This window comes from Malaclemys terrapin, chromosome 2, assembly GCF_027887155.1.
Source record: "Malaclemys terrapin pileata isolate rMalTer1 chromosome 2, rMalTer1.hap1, whole genome shotgun sequence".
Taxonomy (NCBI): Eukaryota; Metazoa; Chordata; order Testudines; family Emydidae; genus Malaclemys; species Malaclemys terrapin.
In genome coordinates this window covers 188,712,579-188,729,466 of record NC_071506.1, presented here as the reverse complement: position 1 = coordinate 188,729,466, position 16,888 = coordinate 188,712,579, and the positions used below count along the sequence as shown (strand labels likewise).

The following is a 16,888-nucleotide window of genomic DNA, read 5'->3' as shown; positions in this document are numbered from 1 at the left end:
AAGAGAGGGAGAGTTCTTCAGGGGAGAAAAAGGCACATGTAATGAATTTATATAAAAGAAGGTGAAGTTATGAGCTGTCTCATTTAAATCAAAATAGCCTTTCTTTCAATAAACTGTTCAGACCCTTTAATAGCCTCTAATAGTTTAAACCACTTAAAACTAGCACACTCTTTTGATAAACACCGTTAATTGCAGGGTATTATCCTGGCATCACGGAATTCAATTTTTTACCCAAAATAACTCAGCCTTGGCAATTCTGCTGGGGATAGAGTAGTGGCAGCTCTTCCAATACATACTGCTTCTCTGCCTCAACTGCAAAGGCAGCAGCTCTGTAACGATGGCTCTTAAGCCAAATAATCTTCTATGGGGCAGATTCTGATCTCCATGGCAGGATCAGGGCCCTGCCACATGAAAACACTGAAGGGTGTGTGTGACTTTATTGACCTCAGGAATCCCATTGATGTCAGAGGTGCCCAGAGGCTGATCAAATGCTGTAATATAAGTGTGTACAGCATGAGCTATCAAAACAAGACATGCCATTGTGATGGGCTTTAAATGGTCTACAACAGTGGTTTCCAAACTTGTTCCGCTGCTTGTGCAGGGAAAGCCCTTGGCGGGCAGGGACGGTTTCTTTACCTGCCGCGTCCACAGGTTCGGCTGATCACGGCTCCCAGTGGACGCGGATCGCTGTTCCAGGCCAATGGGAGCTGCTGGAAGCGGCGTGAGGGATGTACTGGCCGCCGCTTCCGGCACCTCTCATTGGCCTGGAGGGATTGCACTTTTCATTCTCTAGCAGCCTGGTCAGGTGTAAATATCTCAAAAGGAGCCCAAGTGTATTTATGGTTTTCAGCCCCGAGTGTGTAAATCTGTCATAACGTCATCCATAATTTAATGTAGTAACAGTCAACTATACTTTATCATTGTCTCAAAAGCTGGTTGTTTTTCACTTTCATGTTAATTTCTTTCCCTATGCTTTGTGGAATTTTATTTTCTTCTGGCTGAATTCTGTGTCATTCCATCCAAAATGGAAGATATGATTTAATTAGGGAAGTACAGTCTAATAATAATACCTCACTTCTTATATAGCACTTTTTAATGTTAGAGCTGAAAGTGCTTTTAAAAGGAGGTCAGATTTTATTATCCTTGTTTTACAGATGGGGAAACCGAGGCACAGGCAGGGAAGTGACTTGCCCAAGTTCCCGCAGCAGGTGATCTGGATTTGTGTATGAGATTGCTCCTTTTGGCGAAAGGGAAGCACTTTATCTTTGGCGGTGTTTAAGTGAAGGAGGGTGAGATGCAACCACAGGTTCACTTGGTTAAATGTTCATATGAAAGAAGTAGAGACGCATTCCACATCTTTACAGTGTCTGCTTTGTCCAATGTAGCTGTGGGGAATTGTTAAACAGAAAATTAAACTTTCCTTGTGTAGTAATGGGGAAACCTTAAGAGATAATCGGCTGAAAGGTTGGACCCTTAATTTAAAGTTTATCTAAACTATTCACACCCTTTAATTCTGCAACATTTGGCTGGGAATCACACAAGAAGAAGCTTTCTTGTGAGTTTTTTTGGTACTTCCTGATTCCACTACAGTGGAAATAACATGAGACCAGCCTTTCTCATGGTACGATATTTATAATTATTATTATTTCAGCACTTCTGGTTCTAGTTCTGGCAGGGACATGCAAAAATGAAAGAATAAAAATGAAGACTTTTATCTGAATATTGTTTTGAAGGGAAGCTGTTATTTTTTTCAGACTGGTTTAGCAATTCCTGTTATTGGGTAAATGGCCTGAAACATCTGAGCTCTTTTCTTCTGACAACCCCAAGCTTTTTCTTGAAGGCAAGTTGAAAGCATTGTGCTAGATATTTGTTCTATGGTTGTGTTTCTAGCTTGAATCCCTTTCTCCCATGATGTTAAATGAAAAGTCACACTATTGGCCAGATTCATTCCTGACGTAATTCCACTGAAGCAAATAGAGTTGCAACAGGGATAAATTTGTACTGTGTCACCTGATTACCTGATTTGAAACCCATTTTTAGTTATGTGACTATATTAGGATGACATTTCTAGATTGGAGCTGTGCTTCTGGGGTGGAGACTCATGTATTTGATTAACATATACTGTTAGTTGAGAGGCATGAAGTGTTTGGATTAATTAAGAAAATTGGTCCACAGAGGTCAGTGCTGTAACTAGAATTTCAAGCAGCTGTTTTTAGAGGTATAGGTAGCTTTGGTTGGGGTGATTATAGCTTATCCTATTGCCCTCGGGATGTAAAGCTTAGTGTGGCCCATGACTGGGACTCCAAGGTTCTACAATACTACTAGTACTCTTATATATAGACTGAAGGTTAGCTGAATGAGGAAGCTTGTCCACTCTGAGGAATACAACGAAGGGATTTTATTTCTCTGTTAATTTAAGAGTGCTACATGAGAGACTTTGGAACAACAAAAGAAGAGACTGTCTCTAGAAACTCCATTGCAAGACTTAGACTAAACCCTGAGAATGCTGGGACAGGACTTTGGGAGTTTAGTCTGTAATGTGTGAATACTCAGAGTGGAAATTTGATCAATAAGCTCATGGTTTATGTACCTTGCTATCCAATTTCAGAGCTTGATTTAAAGAACTCTCAGGAGCTTAGGGCATAACATAATGATGAAGCTAATTGTATACAGGGGCGGCTCCAGGCACCAGCGCAGCAAGCGTGTGCCTGGGGCGGCAAGCCACGGGGGCGGCCTGCTGGTTGTTGTGAGGGCGGCTGTCAAGCTGCCTTAGGCGGCATGCCTGCGGGAGGTCCGCCAGTCCCGCGGCTTCGGCAGTAATTCGGCCGCAGGGATGCTGAAGGCGCGGCACCGGCGGACCTCCCGCAGGCATGCCACTGAATCTGCGTGGCCAGTGCACTGCCCGCAGGCGTGCCGCCGAAAGCTGTCTGACTGCCCTGCTTGGGGTGGCAAAAACCATAGAGCCGCCCTGATTGTATAAAAGGTAGATTGTGACATTATGGTGAAAGTTTTCTTAAAATACGTTACCCAGGTAAGGCAAAGCACTTTCTTAAGCTTATTGCAAAGTGTCTGAGGTTCATAGGCGTATAGTCAAACAGTAAGTCCATAGTCACAAGTATGGGAAGACTCCACAGAGTTAGCTAACTGCATGCATGCTCCATGTGTGATAGAATATTATTGGATTTCTCTGCTAGTTTGTTCAGTAGTTCCAACAAATGAATTTATGGATCTGTCTGATGTGGCTTGACATATAGTACTGTACGTGACACATCCTGATCTTCTATTCCTTTGCATGGAGGTTCCAGAGAACACTTATCAGGACAAATGCACGTTTCTGCACCATTGAAGATAAGTTGAACAACAGCCTGAGACTGCATGTATGAATATTCATTAAAATTTCACCACAGGCAAAAAAATCACTGAAAATTCATGTTTTCACATGTCTTTCAAAAAATAAACCACATTGCAGTTGTGATCTGAATTATTCTTTGTTTTCTGGAAAGTCTCAAGTGAAGGAAAAGAAAAGCTATTTGTGCTCTGAAAATAATATAATTGTTTTACGAATATGGCAAATGTCTGAGAACTTACAATTTATTCCAAGGAGGAATTTGGCAATTTTTGTTGCTGTGAAAAGCTGTTTGCTAGCATATATTGGTAATAATTTCAAATGTGACAAAATATGCAGTTTCTCGTGAAAGCATACACAAGTATTTTGGTTAATGGAGCATTACTCACAGACACAGTTCTCAAGTAGTTCAGATTTTTCCTTATCTTCAGTCTCACAACTATATGTTGCAAAAGCAGTTCTAATGTAGGTAAAACATTAGTATTTTAAGGCATGAGGTGTTAAGTAAATGTTCTGCAGAATTCTACTTACGATAACGTGTGGGTGTAGATTGGCTTTTAGGGATTCAGTCCTTTGAACACACTATACCAAACCTAATTATTTTTATCTTACTATTTGGGAGAACTTGGCAGCTGTTTAATTCAATTTCTTTGTACTGTATTAGACTTCAAATACAAAAGCAGTGGGTCAATTTTTGCTGAAATCAGCCAACAGTACTGAAAAAGTCCTACGGAACTTATAAAAGAATGATAACTTTTCTACAGAACTTGTAAGCCATCCTGCAGAATTTGATGGTAAGAATATAGTACTTAGATTTATAGAATAATTTATATTCATTATACATACACATACCTGACACCTCAATTATTATTAAGTCCTATTGTCTATTAGGAGGCAGTGCGTAGCCCAATGGATACAGCTTGGGGCCCAGATCCTTCCAGGTATTTAGCCACTTTTCTGCCTCATTAAGCACCTAAATCCTCCGTTAAGTTGCCATTGACATTTTCAAAACCACAGCTCAGCTGCTGCCTAATCCCAGAGGTGCCTAAGTCCCCAAGGTGCCCAAGTTTAAACTTACTGGCATTTGTAAAGCCACCTAAGTGCTGAGACTGCCCTGCTGGTAACAAGCAATTCAGAGCCTCTGCTCAAACCAAAGCTCTGAAAATCCCAAAGTGGAATTTCAAACTAGGCGGGGAACAATAGTCCTGCTAATGGGACCGATCCCATAGGTAGGCTCTACAACTACTTAAGCCTGATACCTGTCAGACCTCACAGCAGGAGGGAAGAATGCAGGTCATCAATATGTGGGGCTTGTGGAGCACAGCTCCTGCACAGAAGACACATGGGAGCACATGGAAACATAGGGCCAGAGTTAGAGAGAAAGAGACATGGTTTTGGCTGCTTGGCCATAGGCTAACTAAGCTGGCTTAGGCACCCAACTCCATGAGAGGGTTTGTGATTGAAGATCCCAAGCAGAGGGAAGCACCTATCTGTGGTTCATCGGCCAGGCACACTAGCCTGGCCCCTTAGGGTATGTCTACACTGCGTCCAGCCCAGGTTGACAAGCTTGAGTTAGTGGGGCTCGCACTAGTGCTCTAAAAACTGCTGTGTAGACAGCACTTTGAAGTTGCAGCCCAGGCTGGAGCTTGGGCTCTAGAGCCCATCACTATCCCTAATCTTCAGAGCCTGAGCTGCAACTTCAAAATGCTGTCTACCAGGGCCGGCTCCAGGCACCAGCTTAACAAGCAGGTGCTTCGGGCGGCCAAGGGAGAGGGGCGGCACCTGTGGCAATTCGGGGGTGGCAGGTCCCTTACTCCCTCTAGGAGCGAAGGACCTGCCACTGAACTGCCGCTGCCGATCGTGATTGTGGCTTTTTTTGTTGTTGTTGTTGTTGCTTGGGACGGCAGAAATGCTGGAACCGGCCCTGCTGTCTACACAGCAATTCTTAGAGCTCCAAAATGCTGTGTAGACATATGCTTTGGCACCCAAGCCCCTCTCTTCACCCCATTCCTCTCCTTGCCATTTCAGTCCCTGCTATCTGCGGTGACTCACAGCTCAGCTTGCTGGCTTCAAAGGATGCCTTCCTTATGTGGCTAACTTGTCTGAGCAGCCTGGGCCTAACTCAGGGCTGATGTTTCCACTAGGCAGTAGGGCACTGAGTGGAGCATCACCGCAGTACTTTTAAGGATCTGAGACCATGCTTCTATTCCTGGCTCTGTTACTGGCCTGCTAGGTGACCTCAGGCAAGTCACTTAACCTCACAGTGCCTCAACTTCCTCATCTGTAAAATGGGGATAATGATCCTGCCCTCTTTTAAGTGCTTTTAGATATACGCAATATACAAAATTATTATTATAATCTCCAGGATTTTTGAGTAATTTCTCTAGAAGCATCCTTACTATCCATGGGTATCTATTTCATTTCTATAGGATATTGAATTTCTATAGAATCCTATTGGTCTCATCCCTATTAAATTCTCTACCATTTTCCATTAGGGATTCTATTGTTCAGAAGGTGCATTGAAGCGTAGTCAGACAGGGGAAAACAACTGAGTTGTATTATTCTTCAAGTCCTTTGGGAATGTCTCTCCCTTATACAGCTAGTCCTCTTTAGATTCTAATGTAGTCCAGGACATAAAGGATGGAAACTACTGGGATGTTTGAAGGTCACTATTAAAATAATTAGTGGATATTATTTGTGTTTTATTTTTAACTTCTTTACTGTTAGTCCCCTGCTGCTCTTGACCATCACAAAAGCTTCCGTTTTCTTCTTAAAATGGTTGTATACTCTACTCAGCGGTTCTCAAACTTCATTACACCACGATCCCCTTCTGGTAGGAAGGGGATGGGGTAGGGACTTTGACCTGTGCCTTTTTACGAAGCCGCTGTTTTCTCCTATGCACATGACATAAAGAAGGTAGCCATAGACCTTATCCATGCAGTGTTCTGCCCCTACATGGCAATAACATGGCAATGTCAATCCTTATACAATGGAGTGCAATCCTTGACCCCAATGCTGAGTGGTTCACCTCCACTACTGCACAACCTGGGATTGAGTCACCATCAGTTCCCAGGGGCGTTATTTTCCTATTGCAGGAAATGTGTCATTCAAAGGCAATTACTGTACTCATATATTGGGTGGAAGCAGGGGCTTACTGACAATAGTGCAGCATGCTGTCCCTGAAGGCATCAGGTAGTCTCTCCTTCCCTTTGAAATAGTTTTACTAAGTCACTCAACATTGAAGGGAACATTGTGAAGTACAACAGACAATAATTCCTTCCTTCCCCTCTCTATATGCAGTCCAGACACAATTCAACTTCATAATTTCCTCTTACCTCTGACCACTCTACCTCTTTCCAAATCACATTGGCTCATGATCCCATCACAATAATCCATCAAATTATTCAATTTAGTTTATCGTTTCTTTGCTCTAAGCATAGCCTGTACTCATAAATACAAACTTTGGTTACTTTTCAACATTATGTGCATCGTTTTGTGTGCTCTACAGTGCTGAGATTAAGTGCTATGTGCTACTGGGTGTAGCAGATCTCTCTTAAGGGTGTAGATAGGCATTAGAGTCTAACTCTGATGTGGGAAAGGTTAAGATTATAAAAAAGAATGCTTTATTTAATTTTTATTTGCCCTTTCTCTGATTATTGCATCCATGCACAGCAGGACTGAAATTATTATTCAGCAGTTCATGATCTCATGCTGGGACTGCACTTGGCCTCAGCCTCCTCCCCAACAACAGACTATGCATGAATTATTTATAATTCACTCACAGTTTGTTGCAGTTGCCACATTTGATTTTTATGGGTATTGTTGATACCTGTGCCAAGGGAACTGCATTCTAATTCTACATGAGTTAAAATGAGAGGGTGAACTACAGGCCACATTAAAATCACTGGGAGCTTTGCCATTGACTCCAGTGGAGCCAGGATTTTACTCAGCTTGTCTAGAAGCCTGACCGGAGGACTCAGAGTTAGGAATAGAGTATTCTCAACTCTCCCTCTGACTCGTTGTGACAAGGTGCGTGTGGTCTCTCTAATATCCTGGGAACAACATGGCTACAACTACACTGCATCTGACTCACTTATTCACCTCTGGCAAGTCGCACACTGCTTGCTTTTTCACGGTGCTGAACACCCAGAGATTCAATTTATTTCCTTCAGCAGAAGTATCTACACTGTAGGTACAATCATATACATTAGACATGTGATAACCATTGTCAATTCTACTAAAACCGTATAAATCAAATGAAAAACACCATGAGGTTGAACAGATTATCAGACAAAGATCCTGTACAAAGGCAATGTCAAAAACACTTTATTGCAAATGCCAAAATGTTGTCCATAGTTACTGAAATAAAATTACTATTTGATAAACCATGTTTTAGAGAACAAAAACACCGGGAATTCCAAAAGGTTTTTCATTTGGTGAGAAAACCAGGGAGAAGATCTATTTACAGATCTATTTAGATCTATTTATCTATTTATTTATCTGAAATATCTAAAGAAACCCCCAAAATTACATCAGACTAATTTTTTTTAAGAGAAACAAAATAATTTTTTATTCAGACTTACTTCGATTTTCTTCTCTCTCTAGGTATTATGATAACTTCAGCCTCTGCACAGAACGGGAAGCCATCGCCGCGAGATGCTTTTGGCCAAACCGACTCGCACAGGGCTTCATCATTGGAATTCATAAACAATTCTTTTCAAACTGTACATCAGAAAAGGTCCACTGGGAAGATCCACCGGATGAAATTCTCATAACTCTGATCTTAATCCCAGTATTTCTGATGGTTACCATGATATCTCTAGTGGTGTGGTGCAGTAAGAGAAGTGACATTCTAGTGTAAGTCATGCCTCCTGGCTTTTCTCATCCCATTCCTCTCTCTCTCTTTTTTGTTTTTTGTTTTTTTTTTTGTTTGGTAACAAAAAGAAGAATCAGAAATATCAGATCTGCTGTGTTCTAACATGTCAGGTACTATGGGAGGAAACTGTCCTGTACTCAGAGAAGCATTCTGCCTCTAACTAAAGTCAATGCTTCTATACTGCAGGTTTTTAATGTTGCTTATGCAAAGACACCTTTTTCCCCTCAAAACCGATAATCACAGCTAATGTGTAATGGAATTCACATTCAGTTCTGGATAATGGGAGACTTATGATGGAAAGTGAACCTGCTAACTTCAGCAGAGGTAAAGTTTCTTACCCAAAGTTAAAGCTTGTCAATAAGCATCGTTTTCCAGTATGTATGTGCATATACACAATGGGTGATTAATTTGTAATACTGACAGTGGGGCTCTTTTGAAATTTTTATGCCGGACACTTGAGGTTTTCATTTGTGAACCTTGTGACTTGAATGGAAATTTGTCACCAAAGGAACTTAACATGGATGTTGCTGAGGGACACTTTCTTGGTGGTGAATAAAAACCACACCCTACCAAGGACTGGAAGTATTGTCTTGGTAAGAAAGAATTCATATGGCCAGTGGATTATCCTTGTGGAGAAGAGACTGTGCTAGGTTAAGTAGTTTTTAAAATGTCCTTAAAGATGACTTCTTAGAGCTTGCTGGCTTAAGAACACCACTCCAGGAAGGATGCAGGCTTTTCCCTAGAGGTGGAAAATGAGAGGAAATGGGGTCACCATGAATTTACCAAGGGCTGGTGAAGGAACTGTCATATGCCAGACCTATCATTTTATTTTTTTAATTATTATTCTTATGTTGATGAGTGTATTCACTGTGTGCTCCTCATTCTCACTTCACCATGAATCTTTTGTGCAAGTGATGTCCTGTAAATAAAAAAAGATAAGAAGCTATGTCAATTGAGGTGCCTTTCAGTGTTTGAATACTTCATTTTTCATCACTTACAGAATGTGGAAGCTTATGTTGTTAACAGCAAGGCAGTTTGAATGATGCTTGGAATTGACAGAGGGCAGAGAAATGGAAACAGATTCCATTCAACAAGTTTATATTCGTCACATTCCTCTGTAATGAAATATTTAGATACAGTATGCTCCGAATAAAATAACTTTAGTCCGTATTGAAAACTTTTCTTGTCTGTCACATGAAGTGTCCTCCAAGCCAAATATTCTGTTTTTACAAGTGCTCAAGATCTCTTGCTCATGAATACACATTCTCATACCTCACACACTTAAATAAAATACAGCTAGTGGTGTCTTCTACATGTATTAGTTAGATAGTCTTCTTTGAGATTTTGTTCTAGTAGATGGGATGCGGGTCCACGTGAACAAAGTGTTGCCGAGTCTCAACACAGAAGTGCTCCCTGTATGAAAATCACATATACGTGGAAAGTTACAGTACCTATATATCTTGGTTTTCACATTCTTTCCAAATATTTTAACATAATACAGATATGCTTGTATTCCTATCGGATTGATTATGTTGGTAGGAATGACTGGTTATGTCAGATATTTCCTATGTATATTGTAATAGATACTGATTCATTCTCTTCTTTGATGCTAATAAGTTAATATTTGTAAAATGTTTGAAGAAGAAAAGTGATGTGTTAAACATTTATTATATTTAACATAAAGGTAAGAAACAGCTATTAAGGAGCCTGGTATGTTATTGTCATTGTGCATTACCTAGACTGGCTTTGGAAACTACATGATGGTGAAAGTATGTTGTGTTTTGATTACACCTCCTCAGAGGATAACTATTATGCTTTTAAACCAAAAATTATCTTTAAATGAACTGGTTTCCAAATTCTATTCAATTATCTTCATTTGTTTTGTTTCACATTTTCCCCATAGCCTAGGGCTAAAACTTTCAAAAAAGTGACCAAGTCCCTCAGGCATTTTTGAAAATTATACCCTAGATTATATAATTTAAAATGAAACAGAATTGGAATCATCCCATCAGAGAGGTAGGAAAAGAGTATGGAAAAAAAATGACGGATTTTTGCTTCACAGCTAATAATGCTCAAAAAAGACAATTTTGCAGACACAGAAATATCAATTTTCCCTCGATGTGAAACCTGATACAATCCTGTTCAAGATCTCTTCCAAACAGATTAGGGCCTTCCACTATTGTTGACAACGTAGTGAGATCATTTAAAGAAACGAGTGGGAAATGCTATTGGCAGTCAGTCCATCCAAGGCAAGACTGCCAAGAGTCTGCTGAAGCACTTCTAGCACTCAGAGAAGCAGAGAGCAGGCTGTCCAGCCTCTAGCAACTCCATTATGTTAATAAGAAGCAACGGAGACACGAGAATCTTTTGATTTCACGTAGGTTGTGCTGGGGAGGGAGAATGTGGTCCATGGTTAGTGAAGGAAATAGTCAGGACTCCTGAGTTCTCACCCTGACTCTACAAGTGATTTGGGGAAGTCATAAAAAAAATCTCTGTTCCACTTCTGTTTAGAGCTTTCTGGGTCCTGTGCTAAGCAAACCTTTTCTGGGTCCAAGACTATTTGATAGTTGCAAATTAATTTTATATTACAACAGAATCTCAGAGGAAAATGGACAGACTAAAAAAACCCAAACAAACTCACAGTGAAAAAATCCTATTTAGAATTGGAGTAGAGTTCATGCAGGGGAACACTCTGTGAAGAAAAATCAGAAGACAGTGCTAACACCAGAGGAGGATTGGCATCCTTGCTAAGCAGTTTTGAAAAGACAAGTAGTACCACTGGTACAAGGAGGCAGAAAGAAAGATGTATAGGGAACTGCAAAAATGTAGATGCTGAGCAAGCTTAGGCACCTACAGGGTTCTGTGGCTGTTGAATGGGGGTTTTGTGAATCCCAGCGGGGTCCAATTCTGGGATTTAGGCATCTAAAAGTGGCAATTAGGCACCTAAGTCTTTTTGTGAATCTAGCCATTAGTGGGATTTTCAAAAGCAGCTTGGTACCAACTCTCATGATTTTAATAGATGATAGGTATCCTAGTTCTCTGCAAAATGGCCATACTAGCATTTCCCTACCTCACAGGGGTAATGTGAGGATAAATAATTAAAAACTGTCAGGTGCTCACATACTGCAGCAATCAGGGTCATGGGTACAATAGGTGCCAGATTGACATAAATTAAAAAAAAAAATCAATGGCAGCTGAATGCAGGGAGAGCTTTTAGAATTGAATCCATTAGGTGGCATCTTTTCTATTGCATCAATTATTTAACAAGAATAGCAGAGTACAACACAGAGTAGTGTAATTAATTAGCAGTAACCTTTTATATTTGCAGGGATACAGTTTTATTATGCTCTACTGTGAGCTTTCACAAAGTCCTTTTGACATCTTCATTCTCATGATGCTTCTGGTTAATTTAAAAGCAATTTTTGGAAGACAGTTTCAGGAACATTAAAGATGCAAAATGATCATGCAATGGAATCTATTATTACCTTAGATGTTGTTTGTAACTGAAATTCCTTGATTTGTATGGTAACTAATGACACTATTCCATGGAGTGCCCATAAATGTACCATCTCAGTAAACAGATAGCTACTGCCTGGGAACACAGATATCACCTCCACTGACATTGTGCTTTTAAGGATATTGAAGCCTTTAAAAAACTTTTACCGTGTATCTAATAAGTGATTATACTTCAAAGCTTAATGACCATACCATCTTCTCACCATGAATTACAATGTGAAAAACCAAGCTGGAAGCACAGTGGGCCATGCACACAGGAGACTAGCTAATCCCCACCTCCCTTCTCAAGAATACTTCAACGGGAATGTCACACACAGCTCATCCTTCAAGGGGATGAGCCTGTACTTTGCATGTGGATTAACTGTATACACAGATCCTGTAGAGAACAAGTACAGTTTTATATACAATATATACCCACTCAATCTTGGACAGGCACACTCATTCCAAATGGACAGTTGGTAGTAGGGATGTGGCTGTCTCTGCACATCCCATCTGTTAATTTGTATGGTAGAGCCTCCTTCTGGTATCTAGAATATGCCATTTCACTACTTCTCAGGAACACAGTGCCAAAGGGAGCAATAGAAGCAATGACATGGGAATTGGCTAATTGTTTACCTAGAGAAGCCCAGGCTTGCAGTTATGCCTGGTCAGATTCCTACTGCGGCTTTACCTATATGTGGTACATCTTGCCACCTAAATTTGGAGAGGGCTGTCATGCTGATTGCACTTTGGCCTCCAAGGAGGTGGATCCACAAAGGTACATAGGCACATAAGTTCCATTTTGAGGCTTCACTGCAACTCACAAAACTCTTGCCAAACACTGTAGGTGCCTAAGGTTCTTCCTCTTGGGCATGTGCCCTGCCACCTCACTCTAGGTGTCCAGAGGTGTATCTCCCGCCTATGCCTCGGAACGATTCACGAACAAGGGGCAAGACAGGCATTTGGCCACCTAACTCAGAGGTTGCCTGCCAGATGGGGTCCCACTCAAAATCTGGCCAGAAATCAGCTGCCCACCTAACAACTTTCAGCCCAGTGGTTAAACCACTAATCTGGCATATGAGAGATCCAGGTTCAATTCCCCCATCTCTGCCAGGAGTGGAGGGAGAGGATTTGAGCAAGGATTTCCCACACCTTTCACCTGAGAGCTCCAACCACTGACATATATCACAGTCAAGTAAGTGGGTAAGGTCTCTCCTGTTGAAGCTGTTCCACTGTGGATAAATAAGAGAGATTAGAGCATGGGGCAGGACCTAGGGTCTCCCACCTCCTGTGTGGGTGCCCTAATCACCAGGCTACAGAATCAGTTATTCTCTCCCTCTTTGGCTCAATGACTGCTCTGCTTTGGATAAATACTTAATAGTCCCCCCCCCATCAGCATATCCTATAGCTCAGAGTTCATATCCCCTCTCCTCTCTGGCAGACAAGAGGTGATTGAACCTGGGTCTCCTGCATCCTAGATGAACGTTCTAACCACTGGGCTAAAAATCATAAAGGTGGACACCTCCTCTGACTGTTGTGTGTGGAAGGATTTAAGGGGGGGATACCCCCTGCTCCTCCAGCCATGTTGTGTGGAACAAGGCAGGCGCCAAAATCATTCCTGCACGAACCACTTTAGGCACCTAAACCAGCTGACTTCAGGAGATGGGTTCCTGTTTGTGGATCACTTTGAAAAAGAGGCTCTTACATCTGAAGGGAGGCACCTAACTCAGTGAGGGGACAAGTATTAGCACACACCTCTCTCATAAGCATCTCCTATTGGCTAGCTTAGGTGGCTCCCCACTTAGCATGCTGGATGGATCAAATCGTGGTGTCGCCCAGGGCTAGGGTGACCATATGTCCCGATAAAATTGGGACTGTCCCGATATTTAGGCGTTTGTCCCGAGTCCCATGCAGTTTGTCCTGATATTTCATGGTACTCTTTTTTTTCCCCTCCACCAGCAGCAATCCACTTTTTTTTTGCTCCGCTGGTGACCCCCTGCCCATGTGTCCCAATATTTTCTTCCTCTCATCTGGTCTGTACTGGGACCAGTCCTGTTCAACATAGTCATAAATGATTTGGAAAAAAGGGGTAAACAGTGAGGTGGCAAAATTTGCAGGATGATACAAAACTTCTCAAAATAATTAAGTCCCAGGCAGACTGCGAAGAGCTACAAAAGGATCTCGCAAAACTGGGTGACTGCGCAACAAAATGGCAGATGAAATTCAATGTTGATAAATGCAAAGTAATGCACATTGGAAAACGTAATCCCAACTATACATATAAAATGATGGAGTCTAAATTAACTGTTACCCACTCAAGAAAGAGATCTTGGAGTCATTGTGGATAGTTCTCTGAAAACATCCACGTAGTGTGCAGTGGCAGTCAAAAAAGCTAACAGAATGTTGGGAATCATTAAGAAAGGGATAGATAATAAGACAGAAAATATCATATTGCCTCTATATAAATCCATAGTATGCCCACATCTTGAATACTGCGTGCAGATGTGGTCAGCCCATCTGAAAAAAGATATATTGGACTTGGAAATGGTTCCGAAAAGGGCAACAAAAATGATTAGGGGCATGGAATGGCTGCCGTATGAGGAGAGATTAATAAAACTGGGACTTTTCAGCTTGGAAAAGAGATGACTAGGGGGGATATGATAGAGGTCTATAAAATCATGATTAGTGTGGAGAAAGTAAATAAGGAAGTGTTATTTACTCCTTCTCATAACACAAGAACTAGGGGCCACCAAATGAAATTAATAGGCAGCAGGTTTAAAACAAACAAAAGGAAGTATTTTTTCACACAATGCAGTCAACCTGTGGAACTCCTTGCCAGAGGATGTTGTGAAGACCAAGACTATAACAGGGTTCAAAAAAGAACTAGATAAATTCATGGAGGCTAAATCCAGCAATTGCTATTAGCCAGGATGGGTAGAGATGGTGTCCCTAGCCACTGCTTGCCAGAAGCTGGAAATGGGTGACATTGGAGGGATTACTTGATGATTACCTATTCTGTTAATTCCCTTTGGGGCACCTGGCATTGGCCACTGTCAGAAGACAGGATATTGGGCTAGATGGACCTTTGGTCTGACCCAGTATTGATGTTTTTATGTTCTTATTGTAAGATGCTTGTCTCTCCCCATTCATCAGACCGAGAGCCCACATGCCTAACTCAGGCTTTATGGATCGCAGTATTGTTTCTGTGATTTTTCTAGGTGCCTTGATGTGGAGTGTTGCAATGCCTAAGTGACTAGATGATTTAACTCTAGTGAGCACGTATTTCTTTGCTATACTAAGCATTCACCCTTGGGTGAGATCGATCCCTGGAGCAGAAAGGCAAGAGGAACTGAAGTGGTGTATGGATTTTATGCTGGCTCTCTGCACAGAGATGCATTTCAACAATAAAGAGGGGAACTAAATAGAGGTGTAGTAGAAGGGGAAAGAAGAAAACAGCAAAAAGACCAAAAAGCTCTTTTGAACTATTGAGATATGGGTGGTGTTTCTGCTTATTCTCTCTAAATTATACAGATGAAGCAGAACACATGTACTTTTGCCAGTGAACGAGCATATGGACCTATTGATTTAACCAGCTAGGCAACAAAGACAGGATTTGGTTAATTGTTTTCCAGTTGATGCTTGAGACATCATTGTTTCTTGCTACTAGCTAATCATTTTTCAAGCAGAGCTTGGAGATGGAAGATACTGTAGCAGAATCACAACCTCTGAGCTATATGAACTGAGCTAACAGGTGGGCCACTTATATATGTTTTGTTGGGCCTGATTGGGGTAGTGTAATAGGAAGGCTTAAAATCACCTGTGGGCTGTTTGGTCTCAGCTTACAAATATAAAAGCCTCAGTTGAGATATGCACCTATTGAAATCTGGGAGGTGGGTTAGTACAAGCAAACTTGTGTGTGAAGGCCTCTCTCCCAGCCTAAGGGAAGGAGGTACTAGATCTGGGTTTCAAATAATTATAGGGGACAGCTAATAAATAACAGGATCAGGAGTAAGAGTCACAGGTACAAAAATCAGGGTACTTAGTGCAGGGTTAGCAGTACCTTTAATTAAGAAACCCATCCCTGAAACTGCTTTTCCCAAGAGATACTATATTTTTCAGCAGTTTTGTGGAAAGAGGCATCCACCAGAATAATTTTCCTTTGTTAGGTTTTTTTTCCTGGAGGAATTCCCCAGAGGTTTTTTTTCTTCCTGGAAGAGACACTGACTTGTGGGACAATATTTCTGATGAATTTTCATGAAATTCTCACGTCAGTACGGGATGGGTCCTAATCTTTTGTCTGCCTAGTTTACTCTACATCTGGTTTTTGTTTATTTTTTTAAAGAAAAAGGTCAACCAGCAAAGTCTGGCCAATATAGGACTTAATCAGCATATTGCAGCTATTTTAAACAGCTTTGGATAAAACACCAGTATTTGAGAATCATGGCTGATGATACAGCTGAAGCCAACCCAATGATCATTTCTACCAGCCAATTTGAATCTTGGCAGGGAAATCATTGATTAAAGGTATGCTTTTTCCCTGGAAGGTTAGTAGAGGCTGCATCCTGGATTAAAATGCCATTTTTTAGTGATAGCTGATTTTGTGATCCACAGAACAAAATACCATGAGAGATGTGCTAGGCAAACATTCCATCTCCCTACACAACTTCTAATGATAGAAGCTATAAAGAATCAAATCAGTTAGCATGTTTTTTGTATCTTTTCTAACTGCTACTGTAATAAGGCAATGGATATACATGGCTTTGCTCCAGCTGGATGGGGTACACTTGTTTGAAATATGACTGGCTATTTTTGCTTTAAATACACAAGTGGTTCTAGAGAGTGGATTGTGGCATGGATAAATAAGGGAAATGCAGCAGATAAGCTTCTTAGCAAAAGAGATGCTATCCAAATTGTGTGTAAGAGACAGTGCCACCTGCATACGGTGTAAGGAAGATGGTTAGAGGTGAAGAAACACACACCTAGATGTATGAGGTAGGAAAGATTTCTCCTATGAGTTACTCATCCCCGTAGGAAGACTTTGTGCCAACCTTTCTTCATAAAAGTCAATGGAGCGACACTGATTTACCCCAGCTGACTATCTTCCCAACAATGTTTGGCTAATATGGAGAAAGCTACAGCAATGTAATCATCCAACCATTTAGATGCACATC

The 16,888-nt window shown here is 41.2% G+C and overlaps 1 protein-coding gene across 2 annotated transcripts in view; it reads left to right on the top strand.

Moving 5' to 3' along the window:
- Positions 1–9,176, top strand: part of RAMP3 (receptor activity modifying protein 3) — a 95,412-nt gene extending 86,236 nt beyond the window's left edge. For both annotated transcript variants that reach the window (XM_054019109.1, XM_054019110.1), the window contains one exon: positions 7,952–9,176. In XM_054019109.1, coding sequence (XP_053875084.1) covers positions 7,952–8,207 — 256 coding nt within the window. In that variant the 3' untranslated portion in view covers positions 8,208–9,176. The remainder of the gene's footprint in view (positions 1–7,951) is intronic.
- Positions 9,177–16,888: the final 7,712 nt, after the last annotated feature.